Source organism: Nelusetta ayraudi, unplaced genomic scaffold, assembly GCF_046127955.1.
Source record: "Nelusetta ayraudi isolate G7.1 ecotype Tasmania unplaced genomic scaffold, CSIRO-AGI_Nayr_v1 ptg000026l, whole genome shotgun sequence".
Classification (NCBI taxonomy): Eukaryota; Metazoa; Chordata; class Actinopteri; order Tetraodontiformes; family Monacanthidae; genus Nelusetta; species Nelusetta ayraudi.
In genome coordinates this window covers 3,053,899-3,066,022 of record NW_027466076.1, presented here as the reverse complement: position 1 = coordinate 3,066,022, position 12,124 = coordinate 3,053,899, and the positions used below count along the sequence as shown (strand labels likewise).

Here is a 12,124-nt window from a genome sequence, read left to right as displayed (position 1 = left end):
AAACAACCTCTTTGGAGAAGAAAAAAGTGGGATCAATAGTCCTTTTTATTATTTTCCTTTAGCATATATATATATATATATTTTTTTTTTTAAATGTACAAACAAAGAAATACTGTCAACGTGTTATTTAACCTAACCCTAACCCTCAAAGACTGGACGGAATGATCAATGGTTTGTGAGACTTTAAATATAATGAATCCCATATAATGAAATATGATTTTCCACACGAAGAGGAAAGTCAAGACAGGAATTTATTGTCCTGGATAAATGAACTTCAGAGTGCCGATCCCTCGCGCACATCATTTGTGCCACGTGCATCTGATAAAAGCCGTGTCACAGGTCTTCATGCTTTTGCAGTGCCACATCTGGACTCTGTGTTCTTAATGCAGGACTCTTGGGACCAGATCCACAAAGCGAATGCCCGGCTTTTGCGCCACAAAATCAGTGCTCTGCAATAGAAAAGCAATGCTTCTGCAATACTGAAATTGTGCAAACAGCACCAAAAACAGTGCATCCGGAGGTAAACATGAAGTCAGAGCGACTCTTTCTGATGATGAAGTGGCCGTATATAAAGAAAAAATATAATATACACACACAGCTTATCATATGTAAAATCAATTATTTATAAATAAATAAAATAGATCTTTATTTATTTATTTATTCATTAAGAACGTGAAACATTGATAAATTCAATTCAAATTCACTTACACTTGAAACCTGAACCTACTCCATCAGACCAGCCACTAAACAGGTGGCAGTAACTGTAAAATATATAACACAATAAAAATATTAAAAAAAAAATACTGACACGCCTTCATTGCGTTCCAATCATGAGCGCAGTGCAAAGTTTTCTATTTCTGAAATCAGACTAATTCAAATTATTATTCAAAGGTTCAAGTTCATTCTTGCCGAACAACCAACTTGGCCCGGTGTGGAGTTTTTCTTCAAAAAAAATAAAAATGCTCCGACTGATTCAGCAGAACAAGATTTATATAAGCGCTTCAAACTGCTTCAAATGAATTTCAATATTCTGTATATATAGTTTAAAAATATATATTTCAAAAAGAGGGAGCTTGCAGCTCAGTTTTTCTTTTTTTTTTTTCTTTTTCTTTTTTGCTAAGAGGGTAGAAGAAGAAAAACGAAAAAGTACAAAAAAGGAGCTCATTTCTGATGCGGAGCTGCCGGAGCTCCAGCAGCGAGACTCCCGTCGCTGCTGTCCCAGTTGTGGGTGAGGAGACCCGGCCGAGCTCTCAGCGCTCGCAGTCCCACGCCCCTCCGTGATGTCAGCAAGTCCCCGAATCCCTGCGAGTGGGAGAAGGCGTAGCTAGAGCGCCGCCTGCTGGCCTGTTTTCTTCTAGCGGCCGGAGCGGCCTGAGGAGCCGGCGCCACTTCCTGTCGCACCTGGTGTCTCGCCTGGAGGAGGTGGGAGGGGAGTAGGTGGGGGGAGGTGCAGGAGGAGGAGGGAAGGAGGAAAGTTGAGGTCACATGACGCAACATCTGTGATCTGATTTTCCAGACGGGAAGTCCGTCCGTCGGTCTGCAGGACTCTTCCTACCCTGTCGCTGACGCTCGGCCACAGAAGCACCTGGAGGAACCTGAGGGCCAGGGAGGGCAGCAGGCAGAGGGCAAAGGTCAGCAGCAAGGTCAGCCAGACGGCCGGCTCCCTCAGGCAGCTGCTGGCGGCGCCTGGGCGGGAAAAAAAGAGGGGGAAAAAAATTCAGAGTTTGACTCCTGTCATCTCAGGTTGTAGATGTGCGGTGGTGGCGCCCCCTGCTGCTGCTGCGGCTGCTGCTGCTGCTGCTGCTGCACGTTCTCACCGACAAAAGAGAAGGAGGAGGTGAAGAGAAAGAACATGTCGGCGCTGGAGAGGGTGAAGACCACAGCGAAGTAGGCCAGCACGCTGGCCACCACGAAGAGCTGGTTGACCGCCGTCCAGTAGAGCGTCTCCAGACACACCTGCATCAGCATCACACACACACACACACACACACACACACACACACACACACACAAGTTGTCATGATGAAACAAAAAAAAGCGTACTGAGGACTGGCATCGTACCATCAGCAGAAACCTAATGCTTAAAAAACAAACAAACAAACAAACAAACAAATAAACAAATCCTATAGTAAAGTGCAGTGAATTATGGAGGTGGGTGGTCCGGCTCACCTCGGCGGTCACCACCAGCAGCACGCCGGTCTGGACCAGCAGGGCGAAGGTCTGGTGGTCGGCACCGTCCTTGCCGTCGCTGCGCACGGCGCCCCGTGTGGCGGCCCAGGGGACGAAGAAGAGCAGCAGCGAGCTGCAGCAGCCGTGCAGCATGACGCGCAGGAAGAGGCGCTTGTTGAGGTGCAGGTGGCGCTGTCCCGCCCAGTAGAGCGCCGGGCGCCGCAGACTCCTGGTGGCGCTCACGTCCTGTCGGGTAGAGAGGAGGTTGGAGGTGAGGGAGGGGGGTGAGGCTGTCTGTATGTTCTAGGCCGTGTGGGCGGGGCCTGACCTGGTCGCAAAGGCTGAGGCCGAGGATGGGCAGGGACGTGTAGACCCAGTTGTACAGGGTGATGAACCAGTTGTCGTACACGATCTGCCGGGGGGGAGAAGAATCCAAGCGGCATTTAGCCTTTGGCTTTTCAAACTAAAATAATAATATTAATAATAATAATAATAATAATAGTAATAATACATTTGATTTATAGAGCACTTTTCAAAGACCTCAAAGACACTTTATGGAATAGGGTTAAAACGTGAATAAAATCCACATTAAATTCTACTTTTAAAAAAATACATACAAAAAAAATCAAATGCAGTTTTGAGTAAAATACAACAATTTGTTCTCCTTTTTTTTCCGATTTCGATGTTGACACAGATATTGAAAATACCTACCTGCGCGGAGAAGCCGCAGAAGAAGGCGTACCAGACGTGCAGGAAGGTGAATGTGACGTTCTTGAAGAAGAAGTAGCGCAGGAACTTGCACATGCGAATGTAGGACCAGCGGCCGTGCACCAGCAGGAGGCGCTGCAGGTAGCGGAACTGGGCGAAGGAGAAGTCGCTGGAGAGGACGGCCTGCATGCCCTCCTGGCCGCTGATGCCCACGCCGATGTGAGCGGCTGCAGTGGAGGAGGAGGAGACCCAGACTGCCCAGCTAATGCAACTCAAGTAATTCATTCTGTCAAAGCACTGTTGCAAACCTTGCACTTTACTAACCGCGTATAAAAGTGTGTATTAATTAATCCCTTTCTTGTAATTTGTTTGTTTTTAATTAGTGTTAATCGACAGGAATCTGTAATATTTGTCGATTTTTAACAAGAAATAACAATTAAGATTGCAGCACTCTTTCTCTTAAGTCCCCTGAGGAGATCCCTACTCTCCCTCTCCTGAGCTTGCCAGTGAACTACGGTGCTGGATACCTCGTCCACCTTCTTCAAATTACTATTACTGTACTGTGGTAATACACTTTAATATATGTATTTATGGGCAGCATGTTAAGCTTTTACCAATAATGATAAATAAAGCCACATTTTACACACTACACCCTTAACATGTATCTTTTAAACAAACGTTTAAAAAAAAAGAGGAAGAGGAGGAGGAAGAGGAGGGTTTGCTGGACCTTTGATCATGCTGACGTCGTTGGCACCGTCGCCGATGGCCAGGGTGACGGCCTGCTTGTACTTCTTCACCAGCCGCACCACCTGAGCCTTCTGCAGAGGGGTGACCCTGCAGCAGATCACCGTCTGACACATGCAGGCCGTCCTCAGCAGCTCCAGCTCCAGCTCCGGCCCCTCCAGAGCCAAGGCCTGGGCACAGGCACAGAGGAGAGGTGGTCATGGTGGGGGGTCAGAGGTCAGAGGTCAGAGGGTGTCAGGGCGTCCAGACTGACCAGACTGTGGCCGTTGATGATGAGGCCGTACTGTCCGTCCACCTGCTCCTCTTCCACCGTCTGAGTCGCCTTCAGCCAAAGCAGCCCAGAGCAGCTCCTGCTGACCTTCCGGTCATCAGAAGATCCGGGACTCATCTTCTTCCAGGCGGCTCTGTAAGATGAAAAAAAAAAAAAAACAACTGAAAAACGAGAGCTGGTTTGTAGATACGACTGAGGCTCCAGGTTGAATCATTGACAAGTTTTATTGCTTTGTATTGGCTTTATTGCTGTTTACGTTCGCAGTTAACAACGTTGTGATTCCTTAACATGATAAGTTTATCTATTCCATGAAATACACCTTACTTGAACCTGACTTGGATACCCCCCCCTCCCCCACAGCAAATATCTCGTCAGAGCTTTGCCACACCTGGACTTTATTATTTATCACGATGAGAAAGCTTGTTTCTACATCATGGAATAGAATAGAATCAAATACAATAGAGCAGCATTCTGTTTCCTCACCGCAGCTCCTCTCGGACACCCTCTGCTGTTGTGGCTGCCACAATGAAAATGCCCCTCATCTCGTCTCTCAGCATGTTGCAGGAGTAGCCGATGTTCTCTGCCGTCTCTGTTTAGAAATAGAAATAATTGTCTCTCTCGGACCAGCAGAACAGGTTTGTGCTGCTGGTTTGTGGTGTTCAAGGGGAGTAGGACGGAGCTCCACCCACCCTGCTTGTCTCCCGTCAACATCCAGATCTTGATGTCGGCTTTGGCCAGCTGCTCGATGGTGTGCGGGACTCCGTCCTGCAGTTTGTCCTCCACCGCCGTTGCTCCCAGCAGCTGAAGGTCAAAGGTCAGCAAAAAAAAGAAGAACGTTTCTAATGCACCATATACAGAAAAAAAGAAGATCATCAGCAAATCCTGCTCCAGGTGGTGGTGGACCTACAAGCAGGTCTCTCTCTATCTCCTCGTACAGCTCGTCCAGTTGCTCCTCCCTCCCCTCCATGGAAATGCTGGCCTCATGGTGGCGCCGTCTCCACTCCACCATGTACTCCTCATCCAGGTCCTTGTAGGCCAGAGCCAGAGTGCGGAGGCCGTCGCTGGCATACTCCTGTGGGTCAGGAGAAAGTGTTTGTGAGAGGTCAGGGGTTGGAGTCGCAAAGCTCCTGACAATATAAAATACAATAAACAAAACGATATGATACACAATGCAATGCGATATGATATACGGCACGATACGATATGTGATACATGACACGATACACAATACCATACATGACACAATATGATATATGATGCAATATACAATACAATATGCTATTTAATATGATAAATGATACGATATACAATATTATACACGGTACCATATAGGATAACATCGCGATACAGTAGTTGTCATCATAAATATTGATTGCCGCAAGATTCCAACAACACTACATCGCGAAGTCATTTTATGAAGGCAAAATGCAAATGAAAAAAGTGCAAGACTTTGTATACTTCATGAATCACATGTTCTCATATCGTGATACATTGTTTTTCTACTTGACTGATGTATTTTTCCCCACTCCTCCCCCATCAACCGCATCACTCACATTCAGGTGCCCTGTGGTCACTTCCTTCAGCTGCTGGCAGGATGGGTGGAGCCTCTCGAAAACGGTCGTGTCGGCTCCTTTGCAGTAGAGCCTCAGCTGACCTTTAGGGTCGCGCACTGGAAGAACACAGGAGATAAGCACGCCGTCACGGGCAGACCAATCCAGGCTCAGCAGCGCCACCTGTCACACCTCCGGCTCCCTCTCTCACCTATGACTGACATCCTCTTGCGCACGTTGTTAAAGTCCAAAATGGCCAGGAGCTCGTAGACCACCTCCTGGCCCGCCTCCATCAGCGTGATGCTCTCCGGCGTGCGGTAGCGAAACACAAAGCCAAAGTTCCTTGCCGCCGTCACCAGAGCGCCCTCGTCAGGAGACTGGGCCTGGTAGAAGAGCTTCCCTGAAAGGACACAGCAGCAGCAGCAGCTGAAGGATCAGCCCCATGGACTGCGATATATGATACAATATACGATACAATACGATATACAATACGAGATACGATATACTAGGCGTTGGTTGGTCCCCGGAGACTCCCCTCAACCCAGATCCTTACCCTCCTCCTTCTCCTCAGGCATGACGGTGTGACACAGAGCCAGCAGGCGGAAGAAGGCTTGAGCCTCCCGCTGCTCCGCCCTCACCGCCTTCACCAGGCTGTCGTCATGGAAGACGAAGGTGGGATCAGCCAGCTGGTTCCAGGAGAAGTCCACCTTCCTGGTCCTCTGCAGAGGGGTTTGGAGGAACTGATTATCTGGGCGGAAACGCACAGAACCAAAACGTGAGGCTGGTCGGCAGCCGCTCTCACCTCTGTTTCCTCCACACGGCAGCCTGATATAGAATAGAATAGGGTTAGAGTGAGAGTAGAATAGAAAAGAAACGAAAATAATAGAGTGACTTTATTCATCTCACATTTAGGAAATGTGCATAATTACAGCAGCATATAAAGATAAAGAAATAAAATACAATAAAATATTTATTCAACAAGAAAGGAAAACAAATATTTACATCTATAAGGAAAGTTGGGTTATTTACAAATTATTTCCATAAAAGTTGATATAAATAAGTGTTTAATTGCACCTTAATGAAATTTAGTGGTTGGGAGATGTGACAGTGGGACAGAAAGACGTTTCACATGAGGGCTGAGATCTGGTGTCTGCTGACCGTAAACTGTGCCACCGATGGAGCAGCGGTTGAAGGTCATGATGTTCTGCGTCAGGGTGCCGGTCTTGTCGCTGAAGATGTACTTGATCTGGCCCAGCTCCTCATTCAGGGTGGTGGTCCTGGCCTGGGCCGGCGTGCCGCTCTCAGCGTGGTACATCTTGCGGTCCCAGTCGATGAAGAAGCTGCTCCACAGGCGGATTGCCTCCATGCTTCAATTCAAGTACGAGCATTAGGTCAGAATATAGAAGAGGGAACTTCAGAGGGAACTTCCTTAATCTCCCTGACGCCCACCTGACGTAGAGGGACAGCGGCACAAAGGTGTTAAGGACGATGAGGTGGGAAATGAAGTTGAGGAAGGTGGACAGATGGAAGCCGGTGCCTGCAGCTCTGGGGAGGAAGGCGGTGAAGGAGGAGCCTTGGGTCTCCTCCCACCAGGCACTGCACAGGGCCAGGATGGTGCAAAGGAAGATCAGGAAGATAAAGACCTGACGGGGGGAAACAAGGGTCAAAGGTCCAGGACCAGATTCCGTTTTTCACGGGCCCAAAAATCCATAAGGGAATAGGTCACAGGTCATTCAAGTAAATGATTGGATTAGAACAATCTCCCATCCATTTTTAAGGTCCATCAACTCTTTTTTTAACCTTTAGAACAAATGTATTTTCCCACTTTAGAACAAGCTGTACATTCATTAATTTCATTTATTATATTGTTCTTGTGTTATTTTTGTATGTGGGACCTCCTTGAAAACGAGCTGCTGCTTTGATCTGAGGGGGCCATCCTAAATAAATTGAATAGAACCAGGGACGGGTGGTGAATCTAAGTGTTCCTGGCCAGGCTTTCTCCAGGCTGGACCCTGCATCCAGGTTGCCCTCTGGTGGTCTTCAGGTGAATAAAACTTACACACAGTACCAGGATGTTCATCAGTCGGTCGACACTCGTCCGCTTGAAAGTCGTTGTTCCGCTGTTCTGCATCAGTTTGGTGTCAGCGCCTTCAAAAAACCAGGCAGACAATTCAGCAAAAAGAAATTAATAATCTCTATATCAAATATTGCAATATCAATCAATGATGAATATCTCAATATGCAATATTTCTATATCGAATATCTCAGTATTGAATATCGTAAATTGAATTTTGCGATACCAAATATTATGCTTTATAATAAACATTATTTATTTTTCTTGCGTCGTGGTTGTGCACCTGCGTAGAGGACCAGGCCGAAGCACCACTGGGTGTTCCTGATGGTGCAGCCCCTCAGCAGGACCTGCTCGTTGTCCACCGCAAATGTCTGTCCGTCCACACTTAGCGTCCCTTGGAACCTGTCCAGCCGGTTGTTGGGGGGCTCGCAGTGAACTTCGCCTGCCGCAAACCATACAGAAGAAGAAGAAGGAGAATATATATGTATGTTTATATATATATATATATATATGTATATATATATATATATATATAAAGAATATTTAAAGAAAAAATGTCAGTGAAATGGCAAAGTGCAAGAATTCATAGACTTCAAGAATTGCATATTCTCGTATCGCGATATGAGAGTACGTATCGCAATACGAGAAAATGCAATTTTTGAATACATATTTAATTCTTGAATACATATTTTGATACATATTCTTGTATTGCCAGACATGTTCTCGTATTCCGATACATTGTTCTTCCAAGGCGCCAGGACGGCTAGAAAAATCGCAATATCTCCTTCAGTCAGCCAACGAGGAGACAGATGCTGGCAATGTCTCACCGCTGAAGGCAGCAAGGGCGTCGACGTCTCCTCCCAGCTGTCCGGTCACACTCAGCGCCTGCTTGGCCTTGAGGTTTGTCTCACTGTCCAGGAAACCAATGCGGGACATGACATGGTGAGAAAGGGCAGACGGGCGGTGGGCGGTGCCACTCACTCGCTTACTCACCCATCCAGCTCGGCCGTATCGAGGTAGACCAGGCTGAGGGCCTCGCTGGTGGAGAGCAGCAGCAAGTCGGCCTTGCGAGATACAGAGAGAGAGACAGAAATTACCATCAATGAGTCTCTACCTGTCGCCCTCTCTCTACCGCAGCCAATCAGGACGCACCGTCACAGAGTCATTGTTCTCCAGGTGGACGATGTCTCCGACCCGAACGTCCCTCCACTTCTCACTCTGGAGCCTGGTAGATAACAAAAATATCTCAATATCTCTTTTCATCTCTATCGCTAACGTTGCAATATCAAACATTTTCAATTTTGTATATCACAATATCAAATATCTATAAAAAACAAATGGTAAATATGTATTTTTAACATCCAATGTTCTCTAATGACCTAATGTTGATACAATAGGTAAACTTACATGTTATGTAACCAGCATGTGCCCAGATGCTGATGTCCAGAAAGCACCGAGCGGCAAGCAGCTTTACAACAACAACAAACGCGAAGAAATTAGCGAGTTTTAGTACTATAGTGGGACTATAGTTATTATCATCTACTTGGTTTGCCCAAAGAGAGACGCTCGGTTTAATGTGGTAGAAGTGTTACATTATGGTATTCTGTTCATTGTGGTTTCACGCACTTTGCACTTGGAAGTGACTTCAGTCTATTAAGACTGTTTACGAACATGTTTTTGACGCAATAAAAAGACGTATTCAAAGACATATTGGTGGAATTCATAACCGTGTTGTGGGTTGAGGTGGGTTGTGATAACTGACGCGGTTGTGCGGGGCGGGCTGGGACAATTAAAAATATTGTTAACTGCAATACTGGCGGGTTGTCAAAAAGCTGCGCACCACTAGTCTCCGCTGTTGATATCCAGTATTTCTATATAAAATATCTCTTTATGAAATATCGCAATATTGAATATCCCAATATTCAATATTTCAAGATTGAATATCTCAATATCTTATATCGCGATATCTCCTAGAAGCTCCAGAGCTGTGGGCCTCCCTGGGCGACTCACCGGCCTCGGTCCAGGACCTTCACCCTGCGGTTGTTCACCTGCTCATCACTTTTGTGTCTCTTCTACAAGACAGGGATGGAAAAAAATATTTATATAGAGAGACAACAAGTAAGGTATGTTGTCGTATTTTTCTTCTTCTTAATTTAAATTTTTGACTTTACGATGTCATCGCTGGCGTCCTTGACACCCGTGATGGACAGCATGAAGAGCAGCGGGACAGCGGTGGTGAACCAGGGCAGAGAGGACACTGCCGGGATGGTCTGTCAGCAGAAATGGCAGCAGGGTTTAAAGATCGAGGAGGAGGGGGAAGCAGGGGAGTAGGGGTGGAGGCTCTACCTGGAGGACCAGCAGCAGCAGGAAGTAGACGTTTGCCAGCCGCCTGAACTGCTCCAGCAGGTTGAGCGGCAGGAAGGTGAGCAGATTGTACCTGGAGGTCTTGATGGCATTGTTCTGGACCAGAGGTCAGGTAGGGTTAAGTGAGGTAAGGTGAGTTCAGGTGAGGTCAGGTGAGGTTATGTAAGGTCAGGTGAAGTGAGGTGAGATGAAGTAAAGCTCAGGTCAATGAGCTTTAGAGAGGTCAATTCATTTCAAGCATCGTGCATCATCTCCACACTTACTGCGTGTCGCCCCAACAGGTTAAAAGCTCCGTCGTTGGCTCGCAGGTGTCGTTCCTCTGGAAACACAGAGGAACCTTCACTTTGAGCAGCTGAAAACGTTTTTCTTTTCTTTTCTTTTTCTTTCACAACCAGGCCGAGAGCTTCGGCTTCCTACCTGCCCGGCCCCGCGTTCCGCACATGCATGGTGACAGCGAACCCATTTCGTCTCAGGGGCACAACAACACTTCCCCCATTGCCGACCACCAGACACCGCAGACTCACAACACAGAGCCAACACAGGGGGTGGAGACTGAGGGGTAAAAAAAAAAAAACCAAGCAAACAAAACACAGGAGTGTGTTTCAATCAATCAACTAGATAAGAGGCGTGTTGAAGCGCTTTACACAATCGAGAAAACTGAGCGATCAGCACCCAGCATCAGGGCTGAAGATCACTCGTACACACACTCTTATCACCGGCACTGAATCAGCAGGAAATCAGTGTGCGGATTTTCTCGCTGCAGATTGATTAAAATTGAAAAAAACAAACAAACACAGACCAGCCGGAGGAAGTGATTCCTCTCGACTGCTTGACATTCAAATGCTCCACCAAGCAGCCGTGTCTCCTCCCACTCCAGCTGCTGATTTTGAGCGCTGACTTTGATTCATCAGAAAGTGGAAGAGAATTGAACTACAAACCCCGCCAGAATTACATTTAAAACATATATATACACATATCATTATCATTATTATTCCTTTTGCAAAGTGCCACATACCTGAGATGACAAAAAAGAAAATGTTGATTGTGTGAGTCCCCCAAATCAATGCACACAAACACACACACACAGAGAAGTGGAGAGCTGGAGTGCATCCAGGTTGAGATCCGCCCCAACCAGCCGACCTTTGGACCCGCAGGAGGGGACCAGGAGCCAATGAGGAGGCAGTAGCAGCAGCAGCAGCAGCAGAGTCAGCCAATCAGAACCATGCTAAACACACCCACACAGTCTTGCAGCTCGTTTTGCAGGAATTGTACCAGAACCCTGAAGGTCCTGGAGCTGCACCAGTTGGTTGCCGCTGCTGCTGCTGCTGCTGCTACTGCCGCAACACTTGGTGTCCTCCAATCAGCATTCAGCATCACAAGGACGGCCAAAAACAAGCAACAAACAATATCAAGAACGCACAACAACTGAAACATGTCAACGTACTTGGTGCCCCCAGGAGGCAGTGAAGGTCTGCTCAGGATTCCCTGGTTTCATGCGCGCGGATGAAGGAGCGCGATCACATGACCTTCACATGATCACGTGACCTCCATGAAACTTCCCCGGAGCCTTTTTAATCATCCAATAACTGCTCGTCAATCCATGCCACAGGTTGTCCCAGTGGTCTCGTGACTCACAGTGCACTTTTGGTGCCACACCTCTCCCGGCCAGCAGGGGGAAACAGAAGCAACGCAATGTAGGTTGAAAAAAATATATAAATATAAATAAATAATCAAAAAGATGTTATGTTTTTGAAAGAAATGACGAGACAAGTTTTGCATCTTTTGTTTTTTTTCACATTGTTAAACTTTATGCAAAATTGGTGAGTGAGCCATTTTACATGGTGAACAGTAAAAACAAAACACTGGCAGGACTTTATAACGCAGTGATTGGGTGATAGTGCAGGAACCACGTCTAGAAAAGAGATAAAAAAAAAAAAAAACACTTGGCACAGGGAACGAATATATACAGAATAATGATTAACATTAATCACTGTGAAGTCTGCTGTGGGTTTAAAACCACGTCCTCCTCTGGCGCGACGGTTGGAAAACACACACACACACACACACACACACACACACACACACACACACACACACGGTGATCGACTGAAGAGGATCAGAGAGAAAATACACAACCTCAGTGACAGGAGCAGTAAAAAAACACACAAATACAATGATAATAATAATAATAATAATAATAATAATAATAATAATAATAATAATAACAACAACAACATTAAAGGT

The 12,124-nt window shown here is 46.5% G+C and overlaps 1 protein-coding gene across 1 annotated transcript; it reads right to left on the bottom strand.

Moving 5' to 3' along the window:
- Positions 1–939: 939 nt before the first annotated feature.
- LOC142890193 (phospholipid-transporting ATPase ID-like) lies at positions 940–10,448 on the bottom strand. Its single transcript, XM_076029054.1, has 27 exons — positions 10,298–10,448; positions 10,144–10,199; positions 9,863–9,976; positions 9,688–9,786; positions 9,527–9,588; positions 8,669–8,741; positions 8,510–8,580; positions 8,344–8,426; positions 7,800–7,958; positions 7,502–7,590; positions 6,892–7,085; positions 6,601–6,809; positions 6,245–6,267; positions 5,996–6,161; positions 5,654–5,842; positions 5,446–5,561; positions 4,800–4,964; positions 4,582–4,693; positions 4,376–4,481; positions 3,875–4,025; positions 3,605–3,791; positions 2,881–3,104; positions 2,498–2,581; positions 2,170–2,415; positions 1,818–1,956; positions 1,556–1,686; positions 940–1,413 (listed from the first exon to the last, which is right to left on the bottom strand). The coding sequence occupies exons 1-27, from the start codon at positions 10,341–10,343 to the stop codon at positions 1,162–1,164; spliced, it is 3,546 nt and encodes a 1,181-aa protein (XP_075885169.1). The 5' UTR covers positions 10,344–10,448; the 3' UTR covers positions 940–1,161.
- Positions 10,449–12,124: the final 1,676 nt, after the last annotated feature.

What these genes read in the sequence shown, in the direction of transcription:
- LOC142890193 (XM_076029054.1), bottom strand. Translation starts at nt 10,343, where the DNA reads ATGGGTTCGCTGTCACCATGCATGTGCGGAACGCGGGGCCGGGCAG. An exon ending in TCTGCGGCTTCTCCGCGCAG is followed by an intron (nt 2,582 to 2,880) that starts GTAGGTATTTTC and finishes CCCCCCCGGCAG; the next exon opens with ATCGTGTACGACAACTGGTT. An exon ending in TGCTGGTGGTGACCGCCGAG is followed by an intron (nt 1,957 to 2,169) that starts GTGAGCCGGACC and finishes ATGCTGATGCAG; the next exon opens with GTGTGTCTGGAGACGCTCTA.